This window comes from Hippopotamus amphibius, chromosome 12, assembly GCF_030028045.1.
Source record: "Hippopotamus amphibius kiboko isolate mHipAmp2 chromosome 12, mHipAmp2.hap2, whole genome shotgun sequence".
Classification (NCBI taxonomy): Eukaryota; Metazoa; Chordata; class Mammalia; order Artiodactyla; family Hippopotamidae; genus Hippopotamus; species Hippopotamus amphibius.
In genome coordinates, this window is record NC_080197.1 from 57454590 (window position 1) to 57468013 (window position 13424).

Genomic DNA, 13424 nt, shown 5'->3' on the forward strand with positions numbered 1-13424 from the left:
CCTTTTTATAGTGGAGTAATATTCTATTGTACAGATGTACCACATCTTCTTTATCCATTCCTCTGTCGATGGACATTTAGGTTGTTGCCATGTCCTGGCTACTGTATGTAGATGTATTTTTGACGTATTTGTGGGAGGAGGTGAGTTCCACGTCCTTTTCTACTCCACCACCTTGATTGGAGCCCCAATTTTTTGTATTTCTGAATTTTCAATAATGAATATAAAATTCCTTTATAATCAGAATACTAATTAAAAACAAAATATGCTAATATTATTACAAAGGAATAGAATAGTGTCCTTTCTATTGTAAATATTATGAATTTGATTATCTTACATGTAATCTGATATGTATCCATCCAAGAAAATATTTCAGACGCTATAACTATGTCTTTCTTGATTTTATTAAATTAAACAGAACACTATGGATTCCCACAAATAACTGAACAATCAGGTAGTTGTTTGCTATTGGTCTAGATGTTGGTTCTGATAGATGGGAAGCTTCTTGGGGTTACTGCTCACTCAACCAAGTATTAAATGCATTTCCAAGAGTTCACTTAAGTTAAAAGTGTACATAATCTAGGCTTCTAATCTTAGTGTTTTTAAAGAAATATTTATCACAAAAATGATTTTGATGTATTTACCCCCAAGGTAACATGCAACAGATTTCCCTCTGGACAGGAGTAAATGTGGGAAACACTGCCTAACAGTCAGTCAAGTGCTAGGACCGCCTAAGAAAGTGTCAGTTCAGTGCCAGAAACACATAGGTGGACAAGGATTTATCAACTCTTTACTGTCTCAACCCACACTTACCTTAGGCAATGGCCAGAGCTCTCCAAAGTGACTAGCGGATGGGTATTAAACAAAAGAGGTAGAGGTAGACAAGGCTTTAAAACATGTGATATAACTTGCTACTACTTGCCACCCCCCACCCTCAAAAAAACAACACACCCCAAAACAAAAACTAAAAAAGACGAGCCTCACATAACCTAAACTCACAATCCTAGGAAATTATCAACTCTCAAGAATTATGAGCTTTCCATCGTCCCTTCTGCTGACATCCCTGTTCCTTTCCCTGGCTCTGGGCTGTCAGGCACTTGGCAATTTTTGACCTGATTTCCCTTTCAAGGATGCCTTTAAACTCAGATTTAGTCATGGAACCAAAGCCTGGCAATCTGTATATTTCAGCCTGTTGACCACAGAAAAGTCCATGTGAACCAAGTTGAAACAGAGGCCTAATCAATTTTTGTGTGAATTACTAGGAAATAGGGACGCTCTCTTTGCATTGTAATTGCCAGATATCAGGACAATATATACTTGGAGCTTCTGAGCATAAGTGTGGGGGAAAAAGTCCACTAGAGGATAAAACCTGCTTAGAGGAAAGCAAAGCTGAGAGATGGAAAGAGGGAGAGGCGGGGCAGGGGGAGGAGTCGAGTCAGAGAGACGGACAGTGCTAATGACATCGGATGTGATATGAGCAGAAGGAAATCTTTACTGAATTAAGCCACTGATATTTCAGAGTTGTTACAGCAGCTAGCATACCCTGACGAACACACCCCAAAGTGTATAATATGTACCTCCCTTCCCAGTGGTTTTAGAACACTGGATCTTCTACCCATTCTATGTTTCCACTTTAGAAAATAGTTAAGGACACACTTTTTTGGAGGAAGTTTAAAATGTTAAATAAAAACTCCAAACTAGTAGTTATTATAAAATATAGTTTAATTTCACTCTTCATTGTTTACCACAAAATTTTAAAAATACAACATACAGACGAGCAAGTGAAATGGAAAAGAGCTTAAAAATTGTATAAAAGACAAACCAAAACTCAGGATTGTATAAGCAGTGACATACACACCAAATACTCCCAAAGGAGTTCAGAAAGCATGTTCTAGGTTGGAAGGGTTTTCTTTCTAAAGTCAGCTTTTATCAGAGCCACATCTGGAAAGGTCTCTAAACCAAAATTCTTCTTCTATGTGGAAAGGATCTTCCCAGACTTCTCTTAAAAAGCATTTCTTATAAAACAGGGGCAGACTTATTCTAGGTGCAAAAGTCATAAATGCCTCTCCTAGGCCCCATGGAACTTGGAAAAATTAATCTAATGAAAACAAAGCCCTACAGGAATGGGAAAGTGACACCTAGTGGCCACCCGGAGGTTTTCTTTATGCTTCTGGTAATTGTAGATGTCAGCCCTGCTGTGCTTGGCAAATCTGAATCTCTAACCCCAGAGCCCAACAATGACCTACCTGAGTGGTAGACTCCTCTTTAGAGCAGGATCTGAAACTAGACCCACTATGAACGGTCTGATACTTAGAGAGTTGCAATTTTAGATACCTGTGCCCTAGACTCTATAGAGATTTGTCAAAGATTATGACAACCCATGAATACAGCCTTTTCCCATTATGACACTGTAATTAGATACTTTCCTTTAATTCCATTTGTTTACCAAAAGTCTACTCTGTATCTTCCTGTTTGTGCTTATCAAAGGATTTCCAAATTTAGTGACTACAATTGGGTGTCAATATATACCTCAAGTTTTATTTGATTTTAGGCTAATAAAATGTCTAACACTTTCGAGTTTACTCATTTCAGAAAATGTTTAAATTTGATACATGGATAGAGGTTCACAGCTGTCTGCACTGAATCGAGGATCAATAATTGTCCCTTAAACCATAGCCTTTAGAGGTAAATATCATAGTTATAGTATAACCTTTGTTCTACTTAAATAATATCCACTTAATAAAATGTTCTACAGCAGGGCTTTAGAACGGAAATATAATGTGTGCCACACGTTATTTAAAACTTTCTAGTAGCCACATTAGAAAAGTAAGAAAATAAAATTAATTTTAATGTTTAATTTAGTATATCCAAAATATTATTTGAACATGTAATCAATATAAAATTGTTAATGTGATATTTTATATTCCCTTTTTTCATACGAAGCCTATGATATGTGGCATGCATTTTACACTCATAGTACATCCCAAAATGTAGTAGTCATGTCTCAAGTACTCAGTAGCCACATGTGGCCAGTGGCTATTATACTGCGCAGCACATGTCTAACATCCATCAGACTAACACCCGCGTCCTGTGGGTTAGAATCCCAGAGTCAGAACTGGATGTAAACAGAGAGATCAAACCTCTTTTCACAAATAGGGAAACTGAGGTACAGACAGTTTAAATGGCTTGCTTGAGGTCACACAGATAAATACAGGTTGAGCAGGCTCTCCTGATTTCAGGCACGCCTCCCACTCCACTACATCACGGTAGGTAATTCTTAGAATTAAAAAAAATATAGAGAGTATTCCTTTTCAGATATTTTCATTAAACTTGTAGATATTTTTCACCAAAACGTAAAAAATTAATTGGTAGGAGAAAACAGTAACATAGTGTAAAGCATAAAAATATGTCACTCCTGGTAGCAATCAAACATAAATAGAATGCATTTCGAAGAAAGCACGGAGCTTAGAGCTACAGTATCATACAATGCGTGGATTCTGAGTCCAGAAAGCCTGCCTCTCAGATCCCTGCATCATGAAGTTTTGGTGGCTTTTTTTTGCTACTCTCTCACTTTGTCCCAGCTTCCTCTTCGCGCCCCACCCCCCCTTTGTCCTCAAGTCCATTCTCTACATCTTTATTCCTGCCCTGCCACTGGGTTCATCAGTACCATTTTTTTAGATTCCATATATATGCATTAGCATACGGTATTTGTTTTTCTCTTTCTGGCTTATTTCACTCTGTATGACAGAAGTTTTGCCCCACTTGCTTTGGAGCTCATGCAGCCACAATGACCTATCCTGCTAGCACTGGCTTAGGCCGACTCTGGAGGTCTAGCCCAACTTGCAATGGTCCAGACCCCTAAAATGTTACATTTGTAGGCAGACCTCTCTATCTGGCTTAGAGAACAGACGTGATCCTTCATGCTTCCTCAGACTTAACTAGCATGCTTCAGCCACTACAAACCAACATACCCCCCCCATCTTGTGAGGGATTTTTGGCTTATTCTAAAACTAGATGTGTCCCAAGTCCTCAAATGCCAAAACCAGAAGCGGTGCTGACCCTCTGACATTGCTGGAACAGTGAATTGGCTCAAGACAACAGGCCAATACGTTGGCAAGGTTAACACCCTTGCCCACACGGCCGCTGCAAACGTGAAACGTGAAGGCACATTTGATTTTGGTTGTTGCCTGTTGCTGTGCTTGCTGTTAACGTGCCTGAAAGTCCTCAGCTATTACTTACAGCCTAAGGAAATATGCAAGGTCAAAACAACGCAGAGGGGCTCTGAGGGAAATCTGCTGCAGAGCTACAGCACCACACAGAAAAGGAAAACTGGTTTCCATCCCCACATCTGAGCCTCAGGGTTTCCCCATTAGTTTCCTAGACCATCCTGCTTTTACTGATGGGGCACCGAAGAGAATGTATGCGGACACACTTGGTAAACTAGAAAGAGTTATTAAAACTATACGTATTATGGAAGTATGATCTTCAAAAAGGTAGATACACACACAGTATTTTATTTTTTGTTTGGTTTTTTTGTTTGTTTGTTTGTTTTCTTTGGCCATGCCTCACGGCTTGCAGGATCTAAGTTTCCTGACCAGGGACTGAACCTGCGCTCCCTGCAGTGGAAGCGTGCAGTCCTAACCACTGGACTTCCAGGGAAGTCCCTACATACAGTATTTTAAAAATCTTTAATTTTTGCACTCAGTTTGAGCTATCTCTGGGTTAATTACTGGTTTAAAAAAATGCCCGATTTTTAATTATAGCTAGAAAATTGGTTTTTAAATTCTTTCTCATTGCCTCATGGTTTTAAAAACATACTTACCATTTATATAATTACCTTTGGTTACAGGCAATAGTAACTGTAATTGCCTAATAGTTTAAAAAGCCACCAACTAGTTCCTAGGTCAGTTAACTAATCATTTGTCCAGTGAAACTACTGCTTTCCCAAATATGTATAAAGAAACTGGTTTATACACATTAAAAGACATATGAACTCAATTGTGACATTACACAAGGCATTGAATCTGCCTGGGCCTGTTTCTTCCCCTAAGACTAATCCGTTGCTAAAAACCTTTTCAGCATCAAAAACCTGTTCTATCTGTACTAAAAATCTTGAATGGTTATATTAAGAGTAAATCTTATATGCAAAGGTTAATCACCAAGCTCTAGGGCCCAAGATCTTTCCTTCTCTGTATGCAATGCTGAAACTCTCTCAGCTTTTTTTTTTTTTCTAGCTTTAAATAAGAAATCGTCTCATTTAAAATCCATCTCAAAGTGCTCAACTGAGCATAACTATCGTGCTCTGTGCTTGGCCAAGTCTACAGAGACTGCATACAGTATTCACTGTGATGACCAGTACACATTGCACTGTCCCTTTAAATGTTCAAGTACTCAACATTTTCTTAAAGTGGATAAGCCCCATCCTCAATTAAGGAAACATAAAAGGAATGGAAATGTTCCAAATAACACAAATCTTCTATTATAAATCAATTATACATGAATCTTAGACACAAGGAAAATGTTAACACATTAAATTCCCCAAACTCAAAACAACTGCATCAAAAAATAAAAGCAAAACCAAAACAAGACACATGTGGTATTCTTGGATAGAAAGACTTTAGCAAAAATATAGCAACTAGTAGATTTGAAGCCATGTCAATGAGTAAAGTGGTCTATAGAGAATTTTGAGAATTTGAAGGGAAACATCACATTTCTCCATTCCCTAGGAAAGTCAGCAGCAAATCTATAAAAACCAGTCAACCGTTAATAGGAATAAAAGATAAAAACAGTATCAATACAGTACAGAAGAATATACAGTCTTTTGTAAGTGAAATGCTTCAAAATGTTTCTCATGTGTAGAGTTAAAAATCAAATGTTAGAGTGTCCAGTGGATGTCACTGAAGTCCCCAGGGTCTCCCAGGCCTCCCTCTGCTTCTAAGTAATTCATGAAGGCAGCCATGGCTGTGTCGTCACTGTCACAGAGGGCATCAAAATCCAGCTGGGCACCTTCTCCTAGTGAATTAAATTACAGGCTTGTGTAAGTACATTTGGAGGGTAAGAAATAAGTTATCATCAAAAGTGGCAAAGCAAGGCTATACAATGTATTACTGAAGGCAACATATACGTCAAATTGCAGAAGCCTGATATATTTTTAAATGGGTCACCTATTTTTACAACAATCTGCTGTCAGATAAATTGCACTTCACTCATCTGATGCACATAAGTGAGCTGGTCTATGAGTTTTCTAGTAGAAAATAAAAGCTAAGAGGTACAGATTCCCAGAAAATTGGAATCTAGGGGCTGGGGTTTATTCATGTGTATATATAGAGCCTGGAAGGAGAAATTTAACTTTAATCTGCCTTGTGAAAATACTCTGCTTGTTTAACCCCAAAACAAGAAGGCTGAGACAAAAGCATCTTCCAAAAATGTGAAAGATTCTTATAAAAGGGGGGAGGGGGTTCCCAGATTTTTTATTGAAAAAGGATATAAGGAGGAACCATGGAAATGAGATTTAAATCAGAGATAAGGAAGAGGTTCTAGAAATTCAGGGTTAAAACAGCTACAGATTAATCGAAATTTTCTAAGTATCTTTCAAAGTACAACAGAATTTGAGATGATTAACATGTGGCTGTGTGTGAAGCTGGTGTTCAAGTTCCTTCATGCCCTTTGATTCTCTTTAACATACATTTTCAAGAGATGACAGCCAGTTATGGGTAAGTATACGATTGTGTCATTTCAATTTTCTTCATTTGGACTTTGCATAAACACAGTTAAAATGAATAACTGCATCTAAAACGTTTTATGATTGGTATCTTTAAAAATTCTTTTTCTTGAGAATGGACATTTTTTTCCTAAATATGAGAGCTTTAGTTTTATTCAAATTGTGTGTTTTAATAATACCCATAACTGATTCAGAGGATAATCAAATTTTCAATGACAGGTCCATTAAGTAGCAAACACTTAAAAATTAACAGTATGATTACTGTATTTATGATTTTGAATGGGAAAATCTTAGTTTTTTTATTGAAGTATAGTTGATTTTATAACGTGTTTCTGGTGAACAACAAAGTGATTCAGTTTTTTATATATATGTAATATACATGTATTCTTTTTCAGATTCTTTCCATTGTAGTTTATTACAATATATTGAATATAGTTTCCTGTGCTATACAGTAGGACCTTGTTGTTTATCTATTATATATACAGTAGTTTGTATCTGCTAATCCCAAACTGCTAATTTATCCCTCACCACCCTTTCCCCTTTGGTTAAACAAACTTTAACCATAAGTTTGTTTTCTATGTCTGTGAGTCTATCTCTGTTTTGCAAATAAGTTCCTTTGTATAATTTTTTTAGATTCTACATATAAGTGATATATGCTATTTGTCTTTCTCTGTCTGACTTACTTCACTCAGTATGACAATCTCTAGGTCCATCCATGTTGCTGCAAATGGCATTATTTCATTCTTTTTATGATTGAGTAATATTCCATTGTGTATATAAACCACACCTTCTTTATTCATTTGTCTGTCAATGAATATTTAGGTTGCTTCCATGTCTTGGTTACTGTAAATAGTGCTGCTGTGAACTTTAGGTTGCACGTATCTTTCTGAATTACTTTTCCGCAAATATACATCCAAGAATGGGATTGCTGGATCATATGGCAGCTCTATTTTTAGTTTTTAAGGAACCTCTGTACTGTTTTCCATAGTGGTTGCACCAATTTACACTCCCATCAACAGGGTAGGAGGGTTCCCTTTTCTCTCCACCCTCTCCTGCATTTATCATTTGTAGATTTTTTGATGATGGCCATTCTGACCGGTGTAAGGTGATACCTCATTGTAGTTTTAGGAAAAATCTTGGTTTTAAAGCTGTTTGCATCTCTAGAAATTTCCTAAGCCTGAAAATATAGTGATTAAGAAAGAGTTTTTGGAAAACCAAAAAGGGCAGGCAGTTGCCAAAGAAAACTTGCCGAAGAGTGGTGCGTGAGCACGGGGAACAGCAGCACTTTGGTTTTGCTTTGTAGCTTGTAGCGTCCCTATTTCGGAAGGACTTAGTGTAATCAACTCCTTATCTGATATCTGTAAAGAAAGAATAATAAATAGTAAGTTTCCTATTTGAATGAAATAAAGACCTCTTGGCAGTTTTCAGATGTGGGCATTCTGGCAAAGCCCCCACTACCATCAACCACATGGCAGCTGGCACTTAGTATCCTGTGCTACGTGCTCCACAGGCATCATCTCGTTTCACGCTACAAACGCTGTGAGCTCAGGAATCTGAGGCCAAAAGAGTCTAATATCTTGCACAAGTGCTGGAGCTGAGATTCTAACCCAAGTCTACCCGACTCCAAAGCTCTAACATTACTCATCACCATAACTGAGTGACACGTATAAGGAAAAGTTTCGGATTAAAAGTGAAAAGCTATTTCACTTTTGTAAAAACGATGATAAAACAATCTCTCATGTGAAACTACAACGGGAAATACTACTTTGGAGTCGAGAATGGATTAAACCAGAGAATTTTACCAAAAAGTTATCATACTGTTAAATAGTTACGGGCCAAACAATATAGTGTTCATGTAGCTCACCAAAAGAGGAAGTCATTCACCTATCCTGTCTTATTCAGTTGATGAACTTTACCACAGAAAGCCTAGGTAACACACACTACTTGGAGGTTCTTGTATGTTACAAGGACTTAAATCCCTGTTTCGGGTATGTTATCTGTCACAAAATGGGTACCCAGGAAACATTTGCTAAATGTATGAGTAAAACTTGAAAATACTAGATCAAAAGTCTATGTTAATATAAAAAGATATTTTCAAGTTCCCTTTTGTCCCTGGTCAGATTTAATTTCTCTTTTCTCCTTTATTCTTACACCACTTCGTTGATACACCTACCTTAAAGCTTTTTATTGTCTGGGATCCATCAGAATTATACTGTATGTGGGTCTTCCAGACATTCAGCACTACGTTCAGTCGTTTCTGTATATGCAGCAATGCACTTCAAATAGCTAGCATTTGTTCAACTGAATTAAACAGTAGGTAGCACTTAATTTGTAGCTTATATTATTTAAACTTTTTTCCAGACCATAAGGAGTACATTTAATCCACTGAATTGGAATCTATTAAAATAACAATAATAGCTACCATCTACTGAGCACATATTGTGTCCCAGGCACTGGTTTCTTTGTGTATTAAATCACTTAATTCACACATCACTGCAAGAGACTGGTGCTATTATTAATCCCTTTTCACAAATGAGGAAATTAAGGGGCAGAGTTTTTAAAAAATGCAGGAGGTTACTCAGCAGTAAGTGTCTGTATCACAACTTGGACCCAGAGAGTATGGTCCCAGTGACCTCACTATTAACCACTACTCTACCCTGCCTCTTAAAATCCCTGAGCTAAGTAGAAAGAGTTCATTATTTACAGGATGGCCTCTTTTCTCAAAAGAAAGAATCAACAAGGAGCAAATGTTATTGTTTGTTTCACGAATATTATCACTTACGATGGTACTTACATTCCTGCAGTTCATAGTGTGAGTATCTTTCAATAAATCTGTTGGACTTGAATCATCAAGGGATGAAGAAGACTGTAACCTTCAAAAAGTGACACGTAAAACATTTTATGTGTCTATTTATATATATTTTAGAAAATTTTCTACTCTGAATACATAATCTACTGATAAAAATACAGGAAGGAACATAAGACTGAATATCATGACAGTTTTCATAATCAGACTGGCTCACGTGCCAGACTTCTTTTTGACTATGGAGTGCTGAAAACACTATAATAAATAGAAACATAAACTCCAAGGTGAAAGCTCTTAAGTAAATCACGTTACCTGTCTTAGCATGTGGCAAAGTAATGAAATAACAACACGGTTCAAAATAGGCCTTGCCATCAAGAATCAGTTTCTTATTGGGATGCTGAAAAGCAGAACTAAGAATAAAGAAAGATTTCCTAACATCCTGCAACCTTTTTTTAAGTGGAAAATGTGTCATATTTTTACTGTCATCCCCAGGTCCAAAATCAATGAAACACATAAAGACAAAAATATAATCATACACTTTGATTATAGATCTCTTTAAGACTTAATATGTAAAACTGTTAATATGTAAACTTAATATTTTACATTATTTACTTAATATGTAAAGTATTATATGACAGTGTTATATATTATTAAATGCTCTATTACATGAAACATAATGGCATAAACATAACTTTATGTCCTTATGTATTCCCAAGAAGGCAACTGACAAGAAATGACAGAGGCAGAAATTAAAAGAGAAGAATGAAATGAATTAGGTAGGAAACACAGATGAAAAGATGAGTGACACGTCTTGGAGATTTTTCACAATGTAATGTACATAGCTTGGCTGGCTTCCCATCTGAGGTTCATGGTTTAAAATCACCATCTGCTCAATTAGCCTTTGTTTAAAGATGAAAACTACCTGTCCCCATATGCACATTACTGCCAGATGAATCTTCTAAAACATGGCTTTCTTCGTATTAGTCCATTGGGCAGAAACTTGCTTTTTAAGTCCCTCCACTACTTGACTTCGCCTTGGTTAAAAGTCCCCTTAACCGAGTTAAAACTCAGCCGCTCAGCAACCTGCCTCCTCTCTCCACGAGTCTCTGGGATGTTTGCTGAAACCACCATGCTTTCTCCCACTCACCTCCATACACTGGCTGAGGTGCCTTGGTACATAATTGCTCTGCCCACTGCATCCTGCAGCTGCACCCAGCTAGCAACTCCGGCTCAATTTCCATTTTCCTTACGAAGCCCTTCGGCATATACAGTCAAGTGATTTTCAGCAAGGGTGCCGAGACCATGCAGTTGGGGAAGGGACAGTCTTTTCAGTAAATGTGAGAAAACTGAATATCCACATGCAGACTCTAACCCTAATCAGGGTAATTTTTTGGTCGAACTTTGTCCTACTTACACAAGTATTTACAACTCACTCCAGAAATACATTTTAAGCGTTTATTATGGAAAACTTCTCACAGGTATAAAAACAGACAATATAATGAAATCTCATATACCCATCAAACAGCTTCCATAATTAGTCTTTCCTAATCTTGTTCAATGTATTTAACCTAAACTCATGCTTTGCCTCTCCTCCCAGACACTTCACCATTTAATCTGTAAAAATTTCTCACTGCAGAAACACTGATTTAATTGATTATGGGGTGCTGCCCATGATATAACTGTTCTCTGGAGGTATTATACACATCTCTCAAAAAACTGAATCCCAAAATGTTATCTTTCCAAAATCCAGAAAAATTCTAAGTTCCAAACCTACCTGGCCTAAAGGGTTTTAGGTGAGTGATTATGGGCCTGTATATACACATATTCACATGTATCCACACTTATCTTTCTTTTTTGTTCTATTCCTGTGCTTTTTTTCTATTAACCATATAAAGCTCTTTCCATATTAGAATAAGTAGAGCTATCTAATATTTAAGTGTTGCAGAGTACACCATTGTATGGATATACCATAATAAGTTATGGTTACGGTAAAGATTTAAATATTTAAACCACTACTGTAAACAGTACAGCAAGGAACTGTCTTGTGCATGGATCTTTGCACAGTTGCGTAAGAATATTTGCTCCTGGGGCAGAGTCGCTGAGTCTAAGATCATATACACCTATACTTTTCATGGGGATTGTCAAATTGCACTTCAAAGAGCTTGCACTAGTTTATACCCCCATGGACAGTTGAAGAGGGACTGTTTCCTCAGACTCACCAGTATTATCAAATTTCCAAATCTTTGACAATCTCCTAAATGAAACAAGGTGTGTCATTATTGTTTAATTTTGTATATATATAATTTTAACTGCGAGTGGGGTTGAGCAATTTTTAAAGTTTCTTGGCCATCTGCACTTTTTTTCCTATTTATGTCCACTCTCTAAATTTTTTATTATTGAGTTATTTAAATAACTCCTTTAATAACTTTATTCTTTATACTACAAAACTCTTCATGTATTAAGATAATGAGTGCATTTTATCCTATGAAATACATTTTCTGTGGTTTATAATTTGTCTTTTAACCTTGTTAATTATAATGGTTATAGTTATGTTTAAGTTTTGAGTTTTTATACAATTAAATTTACCCATTTTTTTCTTAACGAAGTCTGGGTTTTGTGTGATATTTAGAAAGGACTTTCCAAACTAGGTTGCTACTGTAAAGGTGATCTTCTCTTCCATTATATTATTGAACTGATTATTGTTTACATATAGGAAACCTATTGATTTTTTTAATATCGGTTTCGTAAATATGATGATAATTTTACTTGTGCAAGTATTTGCAGCAATAAAACATCACCTTTGCAAGTCCAGAAGTTCACTTGCAGTATCTGTTCTGATACTACCAGCACCAAGTACTGTTCCCGTAGACACTCCAGGCACGCTAACACAAGACTGTTTAGAGGAGCCTAAATACCAACAAAAGGAAAAGATTCAACTGAGGACTTTAAAAAGTATACAACTTTGCTCAATATCTTTCTTTCAATTCAAATACATTTCCTATTTCCCTCTAAAAGTAAGAAACCAGCTGCATCCTAAAATGTTAGAAATAGTCTTCCTTACATTACAAACATAACTCATGATGGTTTACGATGCTTATGAAGAGTAATGTGAATCAAATATGTAGAAAGTCATTGAGGGTTCAATCATGACCTGTAACCTGTGAGTACAGACAGTTCCTTCCCACTTTAATCTCCACACTAAAGCCAGAGCAATACTGCTTTTTTTCTTTTATTGAAGTATAGTTGATTTATAATATTGTTAGTTTCAGGTGCACAGCAAAACGATTTAGTTATATATATATATATATATATATATACACATATATATATATATACATATATACATTATTTGTCAGACTCTCTTCCATTATAGGTTATTACAAGATATTGAATATAGTTCCCTGTGCTATATAGGAAATCCTTGTTGTTTATTTATATATAGTGGTGTGTATCTGTTAATCCAACACTCCTAATTTATCCCTTTCTTCCCCCTGTTTCCTCTTTGGTAACCATAAGTTTATTTTCTATATCTGTGAGTCTGTTTCTGTTTTGTAAATAAGTTCATTTGTATTACTTTTTTCAGATTCCACATATAAGTGATATCACATAATATTTGCCTTTCTCTGACTTAGTTCACTTAGTATAATAATCTCTAGGTCCATCCACGTTGCTGCAAATGGCAACATTACATTCTTTTTTATGGCTGAATACTACTTTAACTATTTCCTAATATTTTAATTTTTCTTTATACAAATAAGACATTAAAATATTCCTGTGGTAAAGAACTAAGATAACTTCCCCCTTTGTGCTTTTCATTAATTTGACCAACAGATATTTGAGTGCCTTAATGTGTAAAAAGCTATGCTAGCTGCTGGGGATTGAGAATTAGTAAACCACCAC

The 13424-nt window shown here is 36.2% G+C and overlaps 1 protein-coding gene across 10 annotated transcripts in view; it reads right to left on the reverse strand.

The window, feature by feature from the left end:
* Positions 1-5229: 5229 nt before the first annotated feature.
* Positions 5230-13424, reverse strand: part of BMAL2 (basic helix-loop-helix ARNT like 2) — an 81707-nt gene continuing 73512 nt past the window's right edge. For 9 of the 10 annotated variants that reach the window (XM_057702741.1, XM_057702743.1, XM_057702740.1 and 6 more), the window contains 4 exons: positions 12323-12431; positions 9513-9591; positions 7968-8076; positions 5230-6009 (listed from right to left, as the gene is read on the reverse strand). In XM_057702741.1, coding sequence (XP_057558724.1) covers positions 5873-6009; positions 7968-8076; positions 9513-9591; positions 12323-12431 — 434 coding nt within the window. In that variant the 3' untranslated portion in view covers positions 5230-5872. Of the gene's footprint in view, positions 6010-7967; positions 8077-9512; positions 9592-10671; positions 10781-12322; positions 12432-13424 lie in introns of those variants that run through there. The other variant, XR_009048447.1, reaches the window with a different exon arrangement.